General features: G+C 37.4%; 1 protein-coding gene across 1 annotated transcript; it reads right to left on the reverse strand.

Annotated features, from left to right (window-relative positions):
* Positions 1–8,582: 8,582 nt before the first annotated feature.
* On the reverse strand, positions 8,583–18,849 carry LOC139742279 (carbonic anhydrase 14-like). The gene is made up of 7 exons (XM_071652858.1): positions 18,834–18,849; positions 14,769–14,939; positions 14,133–14,278; positions 11,910–11,999; positions 10,922–10,985; positions 9,573–9,733; positions 8,583–8,723 (listed from the first exon to the last, which is right to left on the reverse strand). The coding sequence occupies exons 2-7, from the start codon at positions 14,917–14,919 to the stop codon at positions 8,583–8,585; spliced, it is 753 nt and encodes a 250-aa protein (XP_071508959.1). The 5' UTR covers positions 14,920–14,939; positions 18,834–18,849.
* Positions 18,850–23,006: the final 4,157 nt, after the last annotated feature.

Consider the following 23,006-nt stretch of genomic DNA (forward strand, 5'->3'; position numbering starts at 1 on the left):
ATTCGATTTTGGGGCACTGATCGTTTTTAGCTCTTGATGAAATTAACTATGGTCGTCAAAGCATATAATTCAACCAGAGAATGTCACGAAAGTGTGACATTCAGCACGACTATAAATTTCTCTCTCCACAAATGCTACAGTAATTGACACACCAGAAGAACTGTGTACATATTGACTGTCTCGCTACACAACAGCATGAAGTAAAAGGCAAAAATAAAATGAACCAAGAAAAAATTCATGATTTTGTCAAACAATGCTCTCTACCCTCCTTCATACAAAATCCAAAAGTCTCTCAAGTCACTCCATTTCCCAGTTTTTAGCATTTGTTTTTGTTTTGGGGTTTTTTCTGTTAGTTTTTTTTTTATTGCTTGTATATGATTTGTCAGTAAAGAGCAGTATGTCTTAATATTTGTTGCATCAACTACAACATGACGTCCAAGTTTCCTCCACCTATTCTAGATCCAGATGCACAGACATGAAAAACTGTAAGCCTAACTGCACTTTAGCAAACTGATATTATTCAGACGAATTATGGAACTAGCTGCTTATTCTCTTCATCATGTCATGTACAAGCGCTATTATTGGGATGTTTTCATCCGTCGTGGTTTTTTTTTTGTCGTTTAGTATGCATTTATGAAAATTCTAGATACAAAACAAAACAAAAGTGAATATGATGAAAGGATTGCTAAAGTATTTCCCATGGGATGTCCGAAAGGAGAGGTTGCATGCAAGAAAAAAAGAAGAAGAAAGAAATGAATAAAAAGATGGATAAATGCTTTGTTAATCATAGATGGTAAAGAGAGCTGTTATCAAGAATCCCATAGCATTTCCTTGACTCCCCAGCACTATGTCTCCTCTAGTGAGGATGAAGACGACAACGAGGAAGAAGATTCAGAAGACCCCGACTGGTAGGCGATGGTGACCTGGTGGTCTCTCCAGCGATCACCTGCCTTTTCCCCAGAGGACATCCCACCATTGACACTCCCTCATGGAGAGGGAGGAGAGACGGGAACAAGCGCGATGATGGTTTGAAGTCAGAGGTGTCCATTCTTGTCGGCAGGTGGAGATGAGGATGACGCCTCCAGGGGCTGAGAGGTGACGCGGTGGAGGGGGACAAATTGCTAAACAATGCAAGAGCAGCTGCAGCTATGTCCCTCACCTTGTGTGGCAAGTGGAAACGCAAGCCTATCTCGGGTCTGATGCGACTTGCTCGGAGATTCACATCCCGTCACCCGTATATCTTTGAGGTCTAGACCAAAGAGGTAACATCTCGTGGGAGAGGGGGGTTGGATGAGAAGTGTTTGTCTGAGCTGCGAAATGGGTTTCAACAAAACAAGAACCAGTCATTCAGGACAGGACTGGATGTTATCTCTTTTGTGGCAAGACAGTAAGAGGAATGCCGAAATGGATTCTGTAACTTAGTTACAGGCTCTTTCCCCAGATGTACTGAGCAGTGCTGTAAAGCCAGACTACTTTGATATGCTATCAAGATGCTTACTGCCCACTCAAGCTTCAATCCCATGTGACACCATAAAAGGTGAAAATGAAGTCTTAAGGTTGTTTCATTTTGTTATTTCTAACTTTCTGTATTATGATTTTCTCTGTGCTCTGTTCCTGTCTCTTATTTGCATATTTTATGAGAAAGCAAATATGCCCCAAGCAATAAAGAGTTTTGTAGGGTCTCCACAAAAATATTGCTTGAAGTATTACAGGGAGAGAGAAAAAAAAGACACCTTTCACTTTGTTTTGTATGCCTGATGAACACACTGTGTAGTTTTCCATTTGACCACTTTTGCACTTCATGATATGTGCCTGTGTAGAAGATGCTGTGTAGTTTTCCGAGTTCAAATTCACACAAAAAAAAGTCAAAACAATTAAGATTGTTTTATTTGCATCTGTAGTAAAAAGGAAATGTGTGAACCCAATGGAAAAATTCTGTTGTAATGTTTGCTTATTTGTATTTATGGTTGTGTGTCACACTTGCAAACTGTGGTAAGGCGTAAGCAGAGAGTGAATTTAGTCATTCTCTTTTGAAGTGGTCTGCCAGGAATTGAAAGTGCGTAGATAGTACTAATGATATTACAAAATCAGTTGATTTTTCCTCCATTGAAATCTAAAGGATTAATGAAACGTGAATACCAACATCTTGCAGTTTACCTCGTCAGTGGGGTGACCTGCAATTGCTGGTGTTAATGTAGAGATACATGATGTGTAGTATTGATGGTACATCTCAACAAGCCACGTCTTGCCCGATTTCATTGGTGTGGCCCATCATCATGCACCAGGTCTGCTGGTTTAGTGTTCTTAGAGAGAGAGACCAAGAAAATACAGACTGATTCTTTTGTCGGTCGTATATTTAGCATATGCTTTATCTCATTGTTCCCTGTTAAGTCCTGGAAGTTGGAACACTGAGCCAGATGTCAAAATACACCTACACTGGCCAGAGGTAGCAACTAAGTTATTTGTGTGCAAATTTCAGTATTTCAGTCGACATTTTAGGCATAGCCAACAACATATCACCGATCTGTCGGTGTATTTTGTAGCTTCAGGCCATTTCACCAGTGCCTTGTTGCACACCGATGTTACCAACAATATTGTTTGCCTTTTGCTGATTATTTTTCCGTCAATTTCTTGTTGAAGCCACAAAGTTTGCGCAGAGAAAATGTTAACTTGCTGTATGTGCACGAAGATTGTGTGTGCTGCAAACAGAAATTTAAGATCTCAGTCCAGTTTTGTCCTGCCCCATTGTGGTCCATTTAGCTAAAAGATGTTCATTAACATTTCCCCAGCTGTGGCATAGACTGATAAAATATGGGATAATTTCTAGGAAGATCTTTTTTATTTGCCAAGGTTTAGAGGTCATGTGACACAAACATAACATTATATAATAGAAGTGGAATGATTGTCATTCTGTTTTTGGTATGGGTAAATCGTGAATTTGCAGTTTTTCTATGGTAAATGAAAAAGGACCACATGCAGAAGAACACGTATGCTAGTCATCCCTTCATCTGACACAAATTGGTATACACATTTACCGAGTAAAATTTTGCTAGAGAAAATGTCCACCTTGATTATTGTAAGCTTTATCCTCTCACAGCAAGTGTGGAGGGAAAAGAGAACATGTCCTGTTGGAAACCCACAATAACCATCCTGATGGTCTTATTTTTTGCTCTTTACCCATTGATTAATATGGTTTGACATGTCTGATTCATGAACTGAGAGTCATTAAGAATGAAATTCCTGTAATTTGTTCCCATCACCCTCTTTTTGTAATTTTCTACACTATGTTGCAGTTGTAAAGTGGTTCTAGCTTCCAGTAATGTGATTATGATAATATCTGTCTCAAGGAGTTTATTGCCCTGACACGAAGCGATGTAGAGGTATCAGCATGTGTTTCATAGTTTTAAGCATTTACAAGAAATTCAATTTATTTATTACGTTTATTATGCTGTCATTTTGATTACATGGTGCTTTCCAATTTGCTCAGAACATTCCTGATATTCTCCCATAGACCAATTGTAGAATTATCGTCTTTACTTTTTGCCCTTGTTCTTTAGAAAGCACTAGTGCTGTATCGATCAAAAGCGTGCACTGCGCACCTATTCTTTTCTCGTAGCTCTGTGATTAAAAGCTTTTTGCAGATATTGAAGTGTCATTTTCACTCATTTGACCAGGCAGCCTCCAACACTGAAGTAGGTACAAATGGCCGTTTATGTCTATTCCCTGGTGAATACAGGAGTTTTGTAGGACAATCAGGAATTGCGAGTACTATTATACTGTTGAAGTTGAAGTCATGAAAGGGTTGTGATGGTTAATACATGTATATGATTTCCTTTTTGTTTGGCAATTTTACTTGCACTTTTCAATTGTAAGTGCATATTGGTCACTAGTTGAAAAACAGCTTATCGAGTGCACGTTGACAGCTGCCACTACATCCACAATTAATCTAGCTGCAAAGGCAGTTGGTGCAATGATTTTGGTATCTGTTGCAGTCGAGCAACTGGATTTAACAGGCATTAGTTTCAACTTCTGCTGACATTAATTGTCACAATGGTTGGTGAAGCTATGTTACAAATGAGAACTGTACATTTGGGAAGTAATGCTGCTCGCTGTAGGCAGATATGGTGCATTAATAGAAGCGGCAGAAGATGCTGAGATTGTGTGTTGTACAGATGGACGTACATAACTGTATTGGTCGGAGGACAGCTGTCAAGAACTAAATATTTATATCCATCTTCATCCAAACTGGAAACAAAAATGCTGGGAATGTGTTAGGTGAAGGCAGGCTTTGTTTCTTTTCTTTTTTTCTTTCATTGGTGTGGTAACACAGAAGCCATTATTCACATTTTGTGCTTATGGCGCGAAAGTTTTTTCAAAAACAGATTGCACTCTCTTCAATATCCAAGCCAAGGTGGTGTCTTCGTACATTTATCTATGTCTGGATTATGGTTAATTCTGTAGTTTAGACCCTGTCTTTTTCTTTTTCTTTTCTATTTCCCCCCTTTTGTGGTTGGTAATCTGCTGTAGGATGGTAGCAGTGATTGTGTTACATTCCAGTGTACTAACAGTGTAGTTTACCCTCCTTTGCAAACCCCTCCGATTTCTTTAAATCTTGTCTGAAGATGGCGACCTAAGCAGAGGTTTATGATGGATAACCTTCCAGTGGTTGAATAAGTAAGAAATGAGAAGAATTGTTGTGATCATAGTATATGGTTCTCCCCAAACTTCATATGTGTTGAAGCAACCTCAAACTTTCACACAAATGCACATACTAGTAACATTGCTAGACAAAGAATCATCTTCATTTTGGATGGCAAGTTTGATGAGGTTCAGTTCCCTTTGTTTTATCCTTTTATAAAATGCATTGCTAAAAGCTTGTTGAAGAGTTTGTAATTTACTAGTGACTCCAGGGTCATGTGCATATGCACTTCAGAACTAATGGCCTGTGTGTTACACGAACAGGTCGTCTTGCTGATGAGCACATAGTACTACTCTTAACCCAACATTTATTGCGAGCTTCTCAAATTCACTTCACATGCCAGGCTCAAAGAAGGGAGAAAGAGCCGATTGAATAATGATGATAACTATCACATGGTGCTTTCAAGAAACACCTTGATGGTCTGTTTCTCTCTGCTGGTTGTCAGTTCCTAGCAACTTAGCACGGTTTGTGCAGAGTGACAGAAAATAGTATCAGTAGCTTGCCTTCAGCACGTAACATACAGGTTGAATGCTTTGCAAAGCTTTCCCCCATTAATCTTCACGGACCTTTGTCTATCCATTATGCTTACCTATTTGCTTTTGTTTTGTTGTGGGTTTTTTTTTTTTGGGGGGGGGGGGGGGGTGGTGGTGGAGGTGGGGGGTTTTAGAGGAGGGGTCTAGCGAGTACCAACTGTTGGTGAATGTGTTCATCTTGGAAAGTTTACATCAAGAAGCCTGTCCTTTCCCTGAATGACGGTAAAGACAAATTCAGTTTAAGTCAATAGGGAGAGATGGCAGCAGTGGTCTTTGTGCATTCTTCGAGAAGTCCATCGGCATAAAAAAAATAAAACACTCTGCCAAACCAATCTTTTGATAGGCCGTTGATATATGTTGATGAGTGTTAACTTTGTAACATACGTGTAAAGACACCTTGTAAAAAGGAGAGTTAAAATTGTACAAATTGGGATCTATTTGTGACTGAAGTTAAAATCTATGTGCTATCCATTAAAAATAAAAGTTTGATTTCTTTTTTATCAACTGTGCCAAGTTTGGGGTATTTATTGGAGAACACATGATTTTTTAACATGTCAATTCTGAATCTTTGCTCTGTAAATACATATAAATGCTGTACATAACACTACTGAAAGTTTTGTAGTACTTCCAAGTTAATAATTTTGTTCTTTTTTCACTGTCTGTAATAAAAAAAAATGTTTAAAAAGTTAATTTTGTTGTAGTTACACTGAAGAGGGAGAATTCAGTCAAATGTTATTAAAAAAGCATGTTATTTACGTGTTACTAAAATACCACATATACCATGTTCCCTTCACTTTATTGCTGTGGTGAGAGTTGTATAGAGGTTGTCAATGTAACTTTATACAAAAGAGCTCTGTGGATGGATTCTTTAAGGGCCCTGCTGCTGGAAACTATGTGGAAACATTTTTGTTTTTGTTTTTGTTTTTTGTTTTGTTTTTATTTTGTTTTTATTTTGTTTTTGTTTTTGTTTTTGTTTTTGTTTTTTTTTTGGGGGGGGGATCAAATGCAGGTCCCCTATATAAATCATACGGAAGTTTTCCTTTAGTCTTAACTCAAGTTTCTTGCAACAGGGCTGACATCAATACACAGACACACTACATTACATCTGTATCCATTTACATGTATGTATGTGTATATGTATAATGTATATGTATACGTATACGTATACATATACATATATGTATACGTATACGTATACGTATACATATATGTATATGTATGTGTATACTAGTATATGTATATGTATATGTGTATATATATGTATGTATATGTACATATATATATACTAGTATATGTATATGTATATGTATATGTATATGTATATGTATATGTGTATATATATGTATGTATATGTACATGTATATATACCTGTGTAGGGATACAGTGTATATGTAAATAGTAAATACACATGTACAGTCAGTAGATGGATAGATATGATATTACGCACACACATATGCACACACACACACATCTGGAATGATGCTTTTTCAAAGTGCAGAGAAAGAAATGTATTGTATGAAATGCTTCAATCACTCACAGATGAACTACGATCAATCTCACAGAGCAGGTAGGAGCATTTCAGTTGACGAGGATTAATGTCTTGCTGTAAACACATTTTTAACAAAGACAATTTATTGAATTCAAACAATGTGCAGTCACATGATCAACTGAAACTAACTCTAAGCAACCTCATGAATTAGTAATATATTGAAGGAAAGTTATTTTTCTCAGCTTATCTTGTGCTGAAATGTTTAAGTTTAGGACACAAATATGTTAATTTTGTAAGTGTAGCGTAGCATAAGACACTGATAGGGGAATGAAACTCAGTTATATGTGTGGATTGAGTGAATGCGGCAATATTATCTGACTATATCAGTGAAAGTTTGACGAAAAATGAGACAATCCATTCCAAAAGTTATGCATTCTCAAAGTTTTGGTGCAGCCATCGTTGCATGGGAAAGCTACTGCAACTGTTCGTGACGTCACACATTTAAAATGACAAACTAGTAAAGGAAACATTCAAGACTTTCGCAAAATTACATTTTTTTTTAAAATGAAATTTGCACATTCCTTTAACTTGTGACTGACATATGCCAAGGCTGATATTATTCCCATTGCTTTGTAAAAGAGGTATAGTTAGGTGCTCTTTCATTATGCTAGAAAAGTGAAAATACATCTGCATATTGAATTATCTGTATTCAAATGCATTTTTTTTTTTATTACCGTCAGTAAATGACGTCACAAAATGTTGCATTCTCATGCAGCGATGGTAGCACCGAAACTTTGAAAATCAGTCATTTTGTGAAGGAATTGTCCTATTTCCCTCAAACTTCACTAATTATGCTCTACTAATGTTGCTGCATTCACTCAATCCACATAATAAGAGTTTCTTTCTCCAAGCACATGTTACGAGTTGCGCATGCAAGTGATACGGTGAATTTCTGGATTGTATGTATGCTTCTTTCTTTCTTTTCATTCTCCACAGGGTTAAATAAGAGACTCCTAAAGCTTGTCTGAGGTTTACTGGAGGCTTCCCCAACATAGCAATGTCCTTTGCATTTCAAAGTAAATTTCCACCAAAGAAAAAACAAACCGAACATGGCGCGCTAGATAAACGTCTTGATGTGGATTAAAAATTATCCATGAATTTTAAGACAACAGAAAAACTGGTGGTCTGCTTCGTGATAACCGATGAAGCGTCTAACTTCGTTAGTGCAATTTAATTTCCGCTGAAAATCATCCTAGAGGGTCAATATTCCAGGCAAACTGTTCCAAATGTAGTGAAATAGATTTGTCTCTTTTCCCGTCGATTGTGGTCAGCGTTGTCTTATATCGGTATACATATTCCTCCCTTGGGACTCTGGTAACAGTTTCTCTCAGCGCTATAACAAGGCTGTCTGATTCGATTGGATGGGTGCAGTCCAGTGGCTGTCAAAGGTTCAAGGAACTTTCCTGTTTTTGTTTTTGTTTTTCTTCTCGATGGAGGCGAAGAGAATTGACACGTCCAGCGAATATTGACCTGCATAACTTCCATTTTCAACCTCCTTTTTACACTTGATCTCAAGTGATGTCTGGGTATATCAAGACTTGATAAAGCGCATCTTCATTCATCAATTTGAATAAAGCGCATCTTTGTTGTGACAAATCGCATCGTCCGAATGAGATCGGCGCAGTTAATTATTTAGTGTGCCCGCCCATGTAGAAAGTTCCATCATTTTGTGTATATATCTTTGATGCAGATTCTTGCTGGGTCAGGAGCCGCAAGTCTTGTCCAGTAACATTGCGCCAGTCACGAAGGGAGGTAACCCATTTTTCCCGCGATTCACAATGCCGGGAATAACGGAGGCGCATCAAAATCCGTTCCTGTACACGCGGCGACCATTGAGCTGCTGCGGCGGTCTGAAGTTGTCACTGAGAGGCCGGGGTCTCTGGCGTCTGTTGTACAGATAGGAAGGACGGGTTGTCTCATACAGACGACGAAGTGCCGATAACTATAAAGGAAAGTTGGGGGGGGGGGGGGCAGGGTGAAAAAATAGAAACACAAATATAGGACTACGTGATGGAATATGTATTTATGCATGCATGCATGATTATATGAACTTGAAATTTAGGCCCATATACTTCTTTTCTTGCAGGCCCTTCATTATAGGCCTGTATCAAAATCCTCCGAGGACAGCTTTTGTGATGATAAAACCAGGGAAGTGTCACCTCCCTGATAAAACCAAACTTAAGCTGCTTTGGTGCAGTGGATAAAACCACGGGCACTCAACTGTGACATCCCTGATTCGAATATCTGTCTGCAGTGACTGTGCATGCCCCTAAGCAATTGCTGTAGTCCTTAGGAGGGGACTTCGTGAGATCATTCGGTCCGGTGGTTGTTTCACAGGTATTCAGGGTGATGTTCGTTATTCCTTAGATTCGTTAATCCGAAAATGACATGAGGTTCGTCATTCCGAGATATACCCCGACAATTGAAATGTGTAGATGTTCGTTAATCCGAAAATGTAATGGGGTTCATTAATCCGAACATTTTGTGGCATTATTCCAAAGGTTCGCTCATCCGAAAATGAAACAAAGTTCGTTAATCCTTATTTCGTTTTCAGATTAGCAAACCTTCGGAATAACTAACCTTTCTTCATCTTCGGATCAACGGATCTTTGGAATAACGAACCTTATTTTATTTTCAGATTCAAATTAACATACCTTTAGAATAATGAACCTTATTTCATTTTCGGAATGACGCATTTACGGGATAACGATGCTCACTGTGTCTTCCAGTAAATTTCACACGCGAGATTTTACTCTACTTCTCGTCTAAGTGTATCTTACTATAAATGTACCTGGTTTCGGGATATGGTGATTGGTTCTTGAAAGACAGTCCACGTGACCACTTCGTTACAAGGGGGTGTGGTCAGAGATCCGGCGTAGCGGTAGAACCTGTCGGTATTTCTCGGCAGCAGATCGGCAACCGAAATGGGTTGGCTCATAGGAGTCGCCTCATCTGCGCCAAGATCAAGATCAAGATAGCACATAAAGTAAAATAACTTATTACAGAGCATATCTCTTATCAATTGCTTATGCATTGTATGGTGACTGATAGATCATAAAGATAACACTGAATGTCCTTGGCAAGCCGCTGTGAGAAGGCAAGCAAAACAGGAGAGGCCAAAAATAATTGGGTTATTCATTAGTCGTGTTGCCAAACTCTGGCAGAGTTACAATCCCTATCGTCCCCTTCTCTTACCTGGCAAGATGCACCCCCCCCCCCGTGTTTTTCTTTTGAGACATACCTGGAGCGCTCGGGTTTGTTGGTTATAATATATCGTTGGCACAATACTCTCGGGTCAGGACAATGCACGGAAGACCATTGTTTCTCGCCGGTAAAGACAGGTAACTTCTCTAAGTACCAGATTTGTTGAAGTTCTCATACTCATCAATACAATAGTATGACATACAGCTTGCATAATTTATAGTACACATAAAAACAGAAAACTTCAAAGAAAATGACTAGAAAAAGAAAACATGAATAACTTGATAATTGGAACAGCAGAGGCTGTGGCTTATTCTTCGCTTACAAATTAAGAACGATGACTCAACCCTAATCTAATTATTACAGTGGGACTTCTTATGTGTTTTATTGATAATTTATGATCACTATATTGAGAGGACATCATCCAGTCTAAATGAAACATGGGTGACTTTTGATTCTTCAGGGCTTTTTGGACATAGGAAACCTGCAATTCATGTTGTATCTGGAACATTATAAGAATAATACCAAAGGTCATTTTTCTGTTCTGGTTTCACCTAACGTTCCTCTTCCTCTTCTCTCTAATCCCTTCTTCTACTCCTCATTCATATTTCAGTCCAGTAAAGTACTGTATATCCATTTGCCTATCAATTAGGGTTCAAATTTGAAATGCAAATTTTTGATCGAATTAGTCCCTTCAACCAGTGGTTGGTATAGTCATGATTCATGGGATTCGTAAGCTATCTAGAAATCATAACGCCGTCTACATGACGACCCGAGATCGTCATGTTCGATATGTATATCGTTTAAAATCGGTGCACGTGGATTCTATTGCTATGTTAAACTCTGTGTTATTTTTCCACTGGCACTATCATCTAATTATAGCTTTGATAGAAAGAGTGTATGATATTTTTTTTCCACAATTCGGGTGGTATGCCAAACCTTTGAACTGTACATCCGGTAAGCGATTGACGATCTCGTCGAATGCTTTGTTCTGTTCTCCAATCTAGAAAAGAACAAAACGAACAGCGAATCTTAAGCATAGCATTTATTTATTTTTATTACTTTTTTTTTGGGGGGGGGGGTGGGTGGGGGTGGGGGAGGGGGAGGGTTACAACTTCACGTACAACATAATATGCAGTTCTTATGTTCCAGTGGGTGTATGGTAAGACCTAATCAAGAATGTCTACAACAGATTGTACAAACATAGCTACCTTGTTTATTTGTTTATTCTATTCTTTTGTATGATAAATTATTCATAAAAAAAATCAGGGTGTCTCCAAACTTAGATGAATTATGTTGTGAAGGAGATCCGTTATATTTTGTTATGCTTTCAAGTATATTCATCTGTATCCCTGCCCCCTCTCTCTCCCAGTGAGTGTGTATGTGTGTGTGTCTGTGTATGTATGTATGTATGTATGTATGTATGTATTTATGGTATATTTGGATAATTGTGTTATGTTATATGTGTTAGCATTGTGTATCATATATATATATATATATATATATATATATATATATATAAATATATATATATGTATATGTATGTATATATATATATATATATATATATATATATATATAACAGTAGGTCAATATAAACTCCGTTGGAGACGTAAATTTGACGAATTTTTTAAAATTTGTCAAATTTACGTCTGCAACGGAGTTTATATTGACCTACTGTTGTGAATCTATACTTTCTTAGGACTCCGAGCAGAAACTATTTATTGCTGTTATTCATATATGTATATATATATATATATATATATATATATATATATATATATATGGTGCGAGAGCAACGTCCGCCTCAAGTCTAATTTCTTTCACTATGAATATAGATTTATTATTATTATTTTTTTTAACGATTACACTGAATAGACTGATGACACTTTTTACCGTTGTGACCATGGTGGAGCTTAATTCTTACCTCCATGAGAACAGCGAGTACGGCCAGCCCGCCCGGGGTGTGAATGGTTCTATCCCTCGACATGGACACGTCGTGGTGTACAATATGCATCTATCAAGGATCATTCAAAAGCACAGTTTGATTTGATTAGCAATAAGTCAGTCAAAAATCTTATTGGTTTTTTTTTCGTTAGTATGCTTGATGTGTTTATTTTATTTCTTCTCGACCCTTATCAGCTTTCTTGTGAGCGCACTCATGCTTTGATTTTCAATTTGTATTCATTTATCAAAATAATGTTCTCTTTGTTATTAGTTCAATTGCTTATTTTTTTATTTATTATCAACCGTTCATTTCAGAGTTCATTCATAGAACTTTTTTATGTCCATTGATATGTCCCTGGATTCTTTTTATTACAAATTCATCAATTTATGTATTAATTTCACGCCTCTTTTCCTCCCCTTTTGCAATGCGAGAGGCCAATCCTAGCGCTGACTTTTCTCTCCCTCTCTCTCTCCCTCTCTCTCTCTCTCTTGGTCTGTTTATTCCATGGTAGCAATAACGAAGTAACAAATATAACAGGCTCAGACATATGTGTCAGATGGATTTCGCTAAGGAATGAATAGGGACGATAGTATGCATTCAATCAAGTTGATATGTGTACATAACCCAAAACCATAGGTCTAAGTCGTTTCTACGAATACAGAGTAGACAGTGGGAAAAAAAACACCCAAACAAACTCTGTAACGAACTTGCAGTGCGGTATCTAAAAGCGTCATTCTTGTTGGCGAACGTATGATATAACGTACACCCAGAAAGTGTACGTGCAATTAAATCGCTCCACTCTTTCCCCTGCTCTTTTTTTAAATTTGAAGTGAACATGTGTTTATCGTTTTTCTTTCTCTGCCTTCTTGTACCCCAAGTTGCCATGAACCAGAGATACTCGTGATGTCACAATGGAGGACAAATTTGTTCGGAATGCGGCGTGCAAACCGTGAAGCTCCACTGCTAGTCACGTTTTCCCGACGTACGACGCCATCAACCTTTCACAAAATGTTGACACAGCGGGAATATGACATTGTGCAGTAGCCTTCTTCCTACTCTTCGAACATACACACACACACACACACACACACACACTCTCTCTCTCTCTCTCTCTCCACTTTTCTTCTCTCTCCCTGCCATTTCCTTTATCTCTTCATTGTTTTCAATCGATCTTTATGCTTTCATCTTCTTATTAGTGTATATAATCGATCCAACTCTTACGCCGTGCAAGTCGTTACGTGTAATTACTCAATGATTAACACACGAGAAGACCGCAGAAGGAAAATTTTAGAAGTATTGGGGATTAAAGAGGGCAGATCAACACTGTGATCGTTTTTACTCCTTTGATATTAATATTGACTTAAAAGGTGGGAAAATGCTTTTGACCCGGTCTAATAGATTGCAAGTGTGCAATCCTTAGAGGAGGGGTACGGTTAAAAAAAAAACAAAAACAAAAACAAAAAAAAACATAAAACATATATACCAGTCTAGTTTATGCCTACTTGCAATTTGCATTCGCAGAAGGAAGGTCTATTGGATACAAATATTTTCTCACTTTGATTTTTTTTCGATTGTTTGGCTAATATTTCTTCGCTTGCTTTAAATAGGGAGAACCATGCATGAAGACTATTTTACGGTGCCCTGTTAATTTCCATAGAAGAACTTGTCATTGTTTGAGTAAACCAACGAGCAAAATAATCTAACCCCCTTTAGAAAATATACGGAGGGAAAATCTAACGCGATCTCGGCAGTAAGATAGATGGTTGTTTGTATTTCCATAGCATCATCACTCAGTGACTATCACAGGCACGAGTGTCTGTGATGTTATTTATCTATTCTTTCAAGTACTTTCAACTCAGATTATTTTTGAAACATACTTCCTATTTGATTATCTACTTATCTAAAGATGTATTCAAGGAGTTATTCATTCAGACAGAGATCTGGCTGTGCGTTGATTAATCAAAATCCATTAATATTTGCGCTTTATATTAGTGACTACCTGTGTACACGTCAAACATGAAATTCAATTTAAAAAAAATATGAAATGATTTTCGAATCGTAACGGAAGAAGTTAGATAAAGTGTTTCTGTTCACATGTAACATTTTTCACGGTCTGTCTTACACAAATCAAATGGCGCCCTTCTCACTTAAGAAAGAAGAAAAAAAATCCTCCTTATTTACAGTGCCCGCCGAAGAACTAACCTCTGCCGGATATTTCCTGCGGTCGAGTACATGTTCAGAACCCCGGCTGTCAGAGCGCCCCCAGTGGAAATGAATTTGATCGGCGACGTACACACTCGGTAAACCGCCGCCGTGCAGCGTGTAGTTTCCTTCCAGCAATAGTCCCACTGATATTTGAATGACAATAGATATTAACGTCACGCTCACAATATCACCACGTATAGATATAGTACAAGAGTTTGAATGCAAAGACAGATAAATGCGGTGTTCACAAAATAGAGAAAACTAAATCTTTTCGTGAATACTGCACTCGTATAACAAGAAACATTTTTGAAGATTACATGTACACTGTATTCCATTATTTTTCAGCAGCTCCAGTCCCAAACTTTGACATTCTGCTTGTTTTGCACATACTTATATAACAGTAACATACATTAAACATTGATTCAAGACGTTCAGGTCTCAGTATAAACGCACGTATATCACACGTATATAATCACAAAGGAAAATATTCTTCTCTGAATAACGAAATAGCGTAAATGATTACCGTCCGGGGAGTCAATAACTCAAAAGCATATTCAAACGATCAATATTCATAGCATATTACTATGTACAACATCATTATTCTTGCATCCCAGGATTCCCAGACGCACTCACCCGTGTGTCCAATGTTAGCGAGGGTCATTTTCCTTCCCGCCCTTTCGCTGTACCCAGCGAGTTGCAGCATTCCCAATTCTTGTCTCTCTGTCGCTGTAGTCTGGATGCTGATGGGCGACTGGTGCGTTCCCGCGCATTGGTAGGGGAACATCGACGCCCATTTTGCTGGACCTATCAATATACACCAAAAACGCCGATATCACTCGTAATGTACGATTGCATGCAGGGTTCGACATTTATTAGTGATGCCCCCCGGTGGCCTGGGACCGTTAAAAATAATATGTCGGGCCACCAGATTTTTAGGTGATCCGAGTATCCTCTCGGATCACCTTCTGTATCTGTACGGATTCTTTCTTCTTCTTCTTTCTTTATTTCTCCCCAAAAGTTGTGCAGAGGTTAGCTCAGAAAGTGCTATGCCTATCAAGTCCAAACTTAAACCATGTATGTATCGTGTCCCAAAGACGACAGATCTAGTAAAATCATAGTGATCAGTCGACCGTGACGTCACTATGACGTCATTATATGAAAACACATTCTCAATCATATCTCATTAATGGAATGAAATTTTTCAATGAAATTTACGTCACATATATTTCAAGTCAAGCGCATTCTACTCATATTCTCAAAATTCAGCTATACCTTAAAACGTGCGCGTACGCGCGCGTTGAAATATTTGTATGCTCCAATCGAGCTCAAAATTTTTTTTGCACACGTTTCAGACCATTTGGAGCATTTTTTGAAAAATTGAAAAATCGGACGGACGCGTACGCGCGCGCGCATATACGCACGCACAACTCATATGCAATAGAAATTTCCCGTTATTTTACACTTATCGGATGCCTGAAATGTCAAGGCATATTTCTACCAAGTTTCAAGTCAATCCGACTCAATATGACGTCATGCGGGCCCGTCAAAGTTGAAATTCCGCGCGCGCGTCAATGGCGATATACAGTGCAACTATGCCAAAAAACCGCCAATTTTACTCGTCAGGATGGACGGTGACCCCCCATTGTCTTTACATATTCTGAAAGCTGATGAGTTGTACATGTAATTTCATGGGTTGGCGATGCTGAAAAAATGATGAAAAGATATCAAATTTCTTAACAAAGTAAAAAAAGTAAATTTTCAAAATGACGTCATCAAATTTCAAGTTCATTCGAGCGTATCTCACTAATCCTTCGCCAATTTTCACCGAGATTTCAGTATGTTGTAGCTTATTCAATGTTCTTTCAAAAATGTATAACAAAATGTTGATTGGATGACGTCATTACCTCGTAAAAATGGATTAAAAGTCATCTTGTCAAATTTGACCAGTTTACGTGTTATCTCTATGGGAGTGCAGTTTTTCTGGAAATGTAAATTGACATGACTATCTTTATCGAGCACTAGCTCACTTACACTGCGGTGAATTTCTCCCAGATCTTAATATGTCGTAGCTGAGACTTTAGGCTATCGTAAGTGTGTCCTCCATTTTTTCATACGATGTCGGGATCACGTTAAAAAACTTGGTTGAAATTAAAGCTTATCTTCGATGTATTGAGATGTTTCTTTCTTTCTGCAACTTTCTTTGCAATAACTCAAGAAAAATAGCCTCTATCACCCCCAAATTTTGCACATGTTTAGTTAATGTCACGTACATTATTTCATAAAATAACAACTACTTGATCGGACACCATCTTGGGTATGTAAATTAGGGTCAAAGGTCATAAATGTTTCATCCTGTATCTTAGTGAATACATGTCCTATCTCTCCCATATTTTGCACACGCAAATACCATGTTACAAGAATCATTTTACAAAAGAACCACTTTTTACTCAGATGCCATCATGTCTGTGCAAAGTGGGGTCAAAGGTCATATGTACTTCTTCCTGTATCTTCGTTTTGACGTGTTATCTCTATGGGAGTGCAGTTTTTCTGCAAATGAAAATTGACATGACTATCTTTTTCGAGCACTAGCTCACTTATGCTTCGGTGAATTTCTCCCAAATTTCAATATGTTGTAGCTGAGACTTTGGGCTATCGTTGTGTACCCCTCGTTTTTCATACGATGTCGGGATCACGTTAGAAAACTTGGTTGAATTTAAAGCTTATCTTCAATGTATTGAGATGTTTCTTTCTTTCTGCAACTTTCTTTGCAATAACTCAAGAAAAACAGCCTCTATCACCCTCAAATTTTGCACATGTTTAGTTCATGTCACGTACATCATTTCATAAAATAACAACTTCTTGATCAGACCATCTTGGGTATGTAAATTAGGGTCAAAGGTCATAAATGTTTCATCCTGTATCTTAGTGAATACATGTCCTATCTTTCCCATATTTTGCACACGTATAGACGATGTCGCAAGAATCATTTCACAAAATAACCACTTTTTACTCAGATGCCAACTTGGGAGTGTAAAGGTCATATGTATTTGTTGCTGTATCTTCGTTATCTAATGTATACAGAATTTGGTACCAAAGATGGCAGATATGACTCCCTTTTCTAAATGAGAATCCAAACATCACACGGCCAATGTCTCTAAACACAGATGAAACCTGTATGGTCATGCGTATTGCGATCAGGACTCGAATCATTGATTAAAAAAAAATCGGATCACCTTAATTTGTCAGTGATGACAAATTACAATCTCTAGTTCTTTTTGTTGCCCGATCGGGCAGCTAAAGTCCAAAATGAATGTTTATATTTTTGCTATTATTTCGGCCCACCACATTTCTTTTTTGGGCCATCAACATTTCATATTCAAAGATTTTAGTGCCCGAACGGGCTACAAGAAAAAAAAAATGTTAGTGTTGTCGAGTCATGAATGAATGTATGCATGTATGTATGTATGTCTTAATATTTCTGTGAGTCTGTATCATATATATGTGTGTGTGTGTGTTTATGTATAGATACACAAACACATAGTTATACATGTATAACACACACACACACACACACACACACATATATATATATATATATATATATATATATATATACATATGTATTTATATGTATATATCTATGTGTGTGTGTGTTTGTGTATGTTTATGTATAAATACACAAACACATACAGGTATAACACACACATACACACGCACACACACACACATATATATATATAATGTATACATACATTTTCTACGAATTATCTCACTAGAATGAAAATCCACATGTTCAAATTAATAATGGATAGAAAAAACAACACCGCAGTGAACCGCGAACATTTCTGTAAAATGAGACAAGGACTAAGAAGGTTGTGAAATGCTGTAAATTCCTCTATTTTTTCCCCTCATAGGTCTAGTCACATATGCAAATAAGATGACGCCATATCAAGTCACGTGACCCCCTTAACATGCACACAAGCATCATTTCATTTTGACGTGTCAGAAAGTACACTCTCCATAATATCATTATCCTGTTCTAGATCTGTATGATAGCAGAAACGTTGCAAAGACGACGGCGTTACAGTTATTGACACAAATGTCAAAAAATTGCAACATTTTACCGACAAGCCAATATGAACCATATGAGGTCAAATTTGTTGTGACCGATATCACCGCCTTCCCCAAAACATGTTACACTGATTTAAATAATTTCATAACTCCTTTTGATTTTTTTTTTTTTTTGGTATGAAAATTAACGAATCAGGGAGTGTCTTACTTATTTGACCTGACCTTTTTTTTTTCTTGAAGTCAGATTGAAGAAAATCACTTCACACGTGTTTAGTGTCTCGAGAAATTGTGTTCGAGATTCCCATTAACAGTCATATGGTCACGCATGCAGTGAACTATCCATTGACTCCAATCATGCCAATGGTGCAAAAAAAAAAAAAAAAAACGTCTGAAGAGTATCATGACTACATTTTGATAGTCAATATGAGTCTATGCATTAGTGAATCTTCTTACTAGTTGATTCAGAATAATATGAACCACATAGAAATAATAGATAAAAGAAATTAACGATAAGATACTAATGACGTCATCTAATGACAGACACCCAGAGATTTTATCTGCCAAACAAAATCTTCTAACAATCGTGCAATTGGTCTACAGTGAGAAGGAAGAAAAAATTTGTCATACCCTTATCTGCTCCGTAGTTCCAGAGAACATCGCTTGCGGGTGGTAAGGGAACTGAAATTAAAAAAATACAACAAATTGAATTCATATTGTTACATCTGGAATTTCAATTTCTGCCATTTTCTCCTCTAATATTGTTACCTCTGTTATTCCTGCCTCTGAAAATTTTCATTTCGCACCGATCTGCCATTTGACTAGATCTGCATGCAAGATTACATGAATGGAAGGACCTCAATAGACCTTGATAACGATTTCATAATCAGCAATATTCTCCTAACCCCCCCCCCCCCACAAATCCACACACACATTCACACGCCCTGACAAGCGGACAGGATGCACAAGTAAATTGACTGACATGGGCGGCATGTTTGGACGTGAATATGATATTACATGTACTGTGAAAGTCGATATGCTTTCAGATCCCTTGGTAGAAATTAAAATGCAAAGGAATTTTCACACCATCTCACCTGAGGTTGCTCTCACCTCCACTTGGACGTGACATTTATCATTGTTAGCAGACAAGTAATATATATACCATTAGTATGAAATTTTAGGTATAGAAAAGTTTTAAGTCTTGAGTGTGAGAATTGTGAATGGTGTAATTGTAGTAGTAAACTTGAAATTTCATAATGCAAGAAATCTCAGTTTGATACTTTTCAAGCATATTTTGGACGAGAGACAGACAAATAGATTCCTTCATGAACTCATTATATAATTGTCATTACATTTTGTACTGAATAAAAAGGTTAAAGGAAAGTTTTAAAGAAAATAAGATCATTTGAATATAACTGTTGGAATCTGCAGAGTTATTACTTTTTTTTGGGGGGGGGTCAGCAATTTTTTCATTTCGACATTCAACGAAGAAATTCAAAAACATTCCTATTTGAACGTGGAAACTTGTAGAATTCAAATATCAGGATTTCACGTATTGTTTTTATACTATCTTTCAGTGCTTATCAATGTAAAATGCAATTGTGCTGAAATCCATCATCAGACAAAAAAAAAAAGAATAATAAATTGGATGATATTCTCCTAATGCAATAGCGATAATATCATTGGACATAAATCATGAGTCCCCAGATGTTGAGATCCTAAAACTCAACCTCAAACGTCAATGTATCCAAGAAATGAAGTCCAATGATCGTGATTTTTTTTTGGTTCCTCGTACGTACGGCATAAGGAGTATAATTGACGTTTATGAGTTGTTGGGTTTTTTATGTGATACACCTGTCACATTGTGTATGGCGATGTGGAACCATTGTGGAAGGATGGAGAGCTCCCTGGTTGTTCGAGGGGGAGATCCTTACACTGCATATCCTCATTGTTTGATTCCTGTGCTAATTTGCCTAAACCCTTACGTAGAATCAGCTAGCATCCATGCATTCGTCGAGTAGCAGCAGTTGCTATGGCAACGCTTCATCATTAACCGTCTGCTCTCAGTTGGTTAAAACGTGATGGAGAGTGGTGGTGGGTACAACATGGGATCAAATGAATATACCATGGGGGGGGGGGGGGGGGGTAAAGATTCCATGATTATACATTCTAACACACTTCGCGTCTGCACAATGGGTACAGCCTATTTATGCAAAATGGATTTCTCATAGAATCAGGCGGAAATGGCTGCGGCGTCCTCGGTCTGGTAAACTTTGCGCGCGAAAGGCAAGCAAATTCTGACGAAGTGAGATTATATAGGATATATTAACAAAAAAAAAAAAAGGAGCGGTGGCGGCGATGCATCGCGATGGAATCACATAATGAGAAATTGTAGTCATTCATTGATTTGAAATCAAAGTACAATTGCATGTGAAAACGTGGCGCAGTCTAGCGAAAGTGAATTATTCAATTCTTGGAAAAATGAATTAACTTTGATTAGGGTTTTAGCTTCATTCTTAACTTTTCTATTTTTCTCCCAACACCCCCCCCCCCCCCCACACACCGAAACTTAATTTCCTGTAGCTCTATACATTTGCGCGAAAATCCACCAGACAGAATTTGAGAGATGATTTTGCCATGAAATTTCTTCAGACCTTGAACAACTCGCTCGATTGATTATTATCTGCAGTACACATCTTGGTATTGAATCCATTTGTCGACACCCCTGAGTCATCAACTCAGCATGTTGACATTAATTTACGATATCTATCTTTAGTGTTTAGTGTGCAAAGTTCAGTAAGACCCTAAATTCTATTCTATCCTATCTACACGACATCTACCGACTCTCAATCATTGCGATCTTGTCAGATCTAATTTATCATTCGGGGTTCTGTGGTTTTATGATTTTTGTTTTGTTTTCTTTAAAGAAAATACATGCTTTGGATATTGATTCTCTATAATCACTGTTATGTTAGTGATTCTAATTGATTGTTAGTTATTTTTGCGAGACATATAAAAATGAATCAAGACAACTTAGATGTGCAGTGGCATTTTACTCGTAATTTATATCATACTTTATAATACTTTTTACAGATATAATCATGTTATGATCTTTAATAATGTGCCGGTTACATTATTCTATTCAAGTGTGAAATGTATAAAAATCTAAATTTCAAAACGTGAAATCTGAATAATGTAATAAAGTGGAAGTAAGCTCCACCAGCCTCCAATGTAATGGACAGCTATCCCGCAATTTGGTTCTTCATTCTATTTCATTTTTCACATTCGCATCCTTGTATATCTTCATTATAATCAACATAGTGCTCCTCTCATACGAATTATTTTACCAAAATATAGATTCAAGTGGCTTTTTCCCCCCTCCCCCCCCAAAAAAATAGTATCTTTAAAGAGATGAGTTGAATGACCCAAGTATGCTTTTAGGTACGTTCTGAAACGTAACACTATTTGCTGGTTGCCGGATAAAGATCGTAAAACTCCTCAAAAAAGTTCTGCAAGTCCAATTTGACGTATCATATCAAAACTATATAATTTCATTCAAATGTGACATCATAAGAAAGCCTGATAATTTATCTTTAAAATGACACCTCACTTGCTATGATTGGATATTCTTGGAATGCGCAGTATGACTGAGTATGAGGAAAGGCCAAATGTGAAATGTTGCAAAATAGAGCAAACAAGTTATGTCAAACAGTGTAATTCCCATTTGCTTTGTCGTTTCAGGGAAGGAACGTGGATGAAAAGAATGCATTGTGAGATTATCATTAGATTCCAGGCTTCATCCATGAATTAGAAAAATGCAGTAGTATCTGCAGATTAAAATTAAACATAAAGATTGGCCAAACAGTCATCTAATGTCTAGGAAATGGGAGTTTTTGAAAGTGCTGTCATTTCAGCATTACTTATTCCAGTGGCCTTTTTTCATCAAAACTGTACATTATCAATAGCAGAATTGCTGCGACTTTTCACTTTTGATCTGTCCCCATACTCAGCTGTTTTGCACATTCCAAGAACACCCAATCATAGCAAGTGAGGTGTCATTTTAAAGATAAGTAATCAGGCTTTCTTATGATGTCATATTTGAATGAAATGATATAGTTTTGAGAGAAATATGATACGTCAAACTGGACTTGCAGAACTTTTTTTGAGGCGTTTATATCACGCACATTTGTGTTTTCTATTCGAAAGGTGTACATTGATGACATCAGTTGAAACTTTCGTTTAAACATTGTTATTTCATAAACTCTGTGTGTGTGTGTGTCTGTGTGTGCGTGTGTGTGTGTGTGTGTGTGTGTGTTTTGCTTACACTTCTTTTCAATATTTTGAATACATAGGAATACATTGATTCGACAGGCCAATGGTCTATTATCAAAGCGACAAGTATATAAAGTTACATAATGGAAGGATTTTTAGCCACGGCTTCTGTCGACAAGTCTTTTGAGTCCTTTCCATCCTATCATTCAAATCCATCTTTTGACTATGATGACGTCATCCAATGAACACGGATTTTCTTCTCGATAAACAGTTGCTCCAATGACTCGTTCCATGGTTCGTTTGTGTGCTTGTTTTTAGGCACAGCAATCCTCAAGTTTTACACTTTGGGAGTGGTCTGGGAATTAGATACAGCTGGAATACTAATCCAGAATCTGTCTCAGTCACTTCGAAAACTCAATGATGTTCAGCATAGCCAATGAAATAGAAATCTGATGGGTGTACTATCAAGGAGCTTCAAGAAGTTCCTTGGTTCTATACATACACTGTTGTACATGTTTGTACTGTTGTAAT

This window comes from Diadema antillarum, unplaced genomic scaffold (genome assembly GCF_040938485.1).
Source record: "Diadema antillarum isolate AM-2024a unplaced genomic scaffold, OU_Dant_1.0 seq00000993_RagTag, whole genome shotgun sequence".
Classification (NCBI taxonomy): domain Eukaryota; kingdom Metazoa; phylum Echinodermata; class Echinoidea; order Diadematoida; family Diadematidae; genus Diadema; species Diadema antillarum.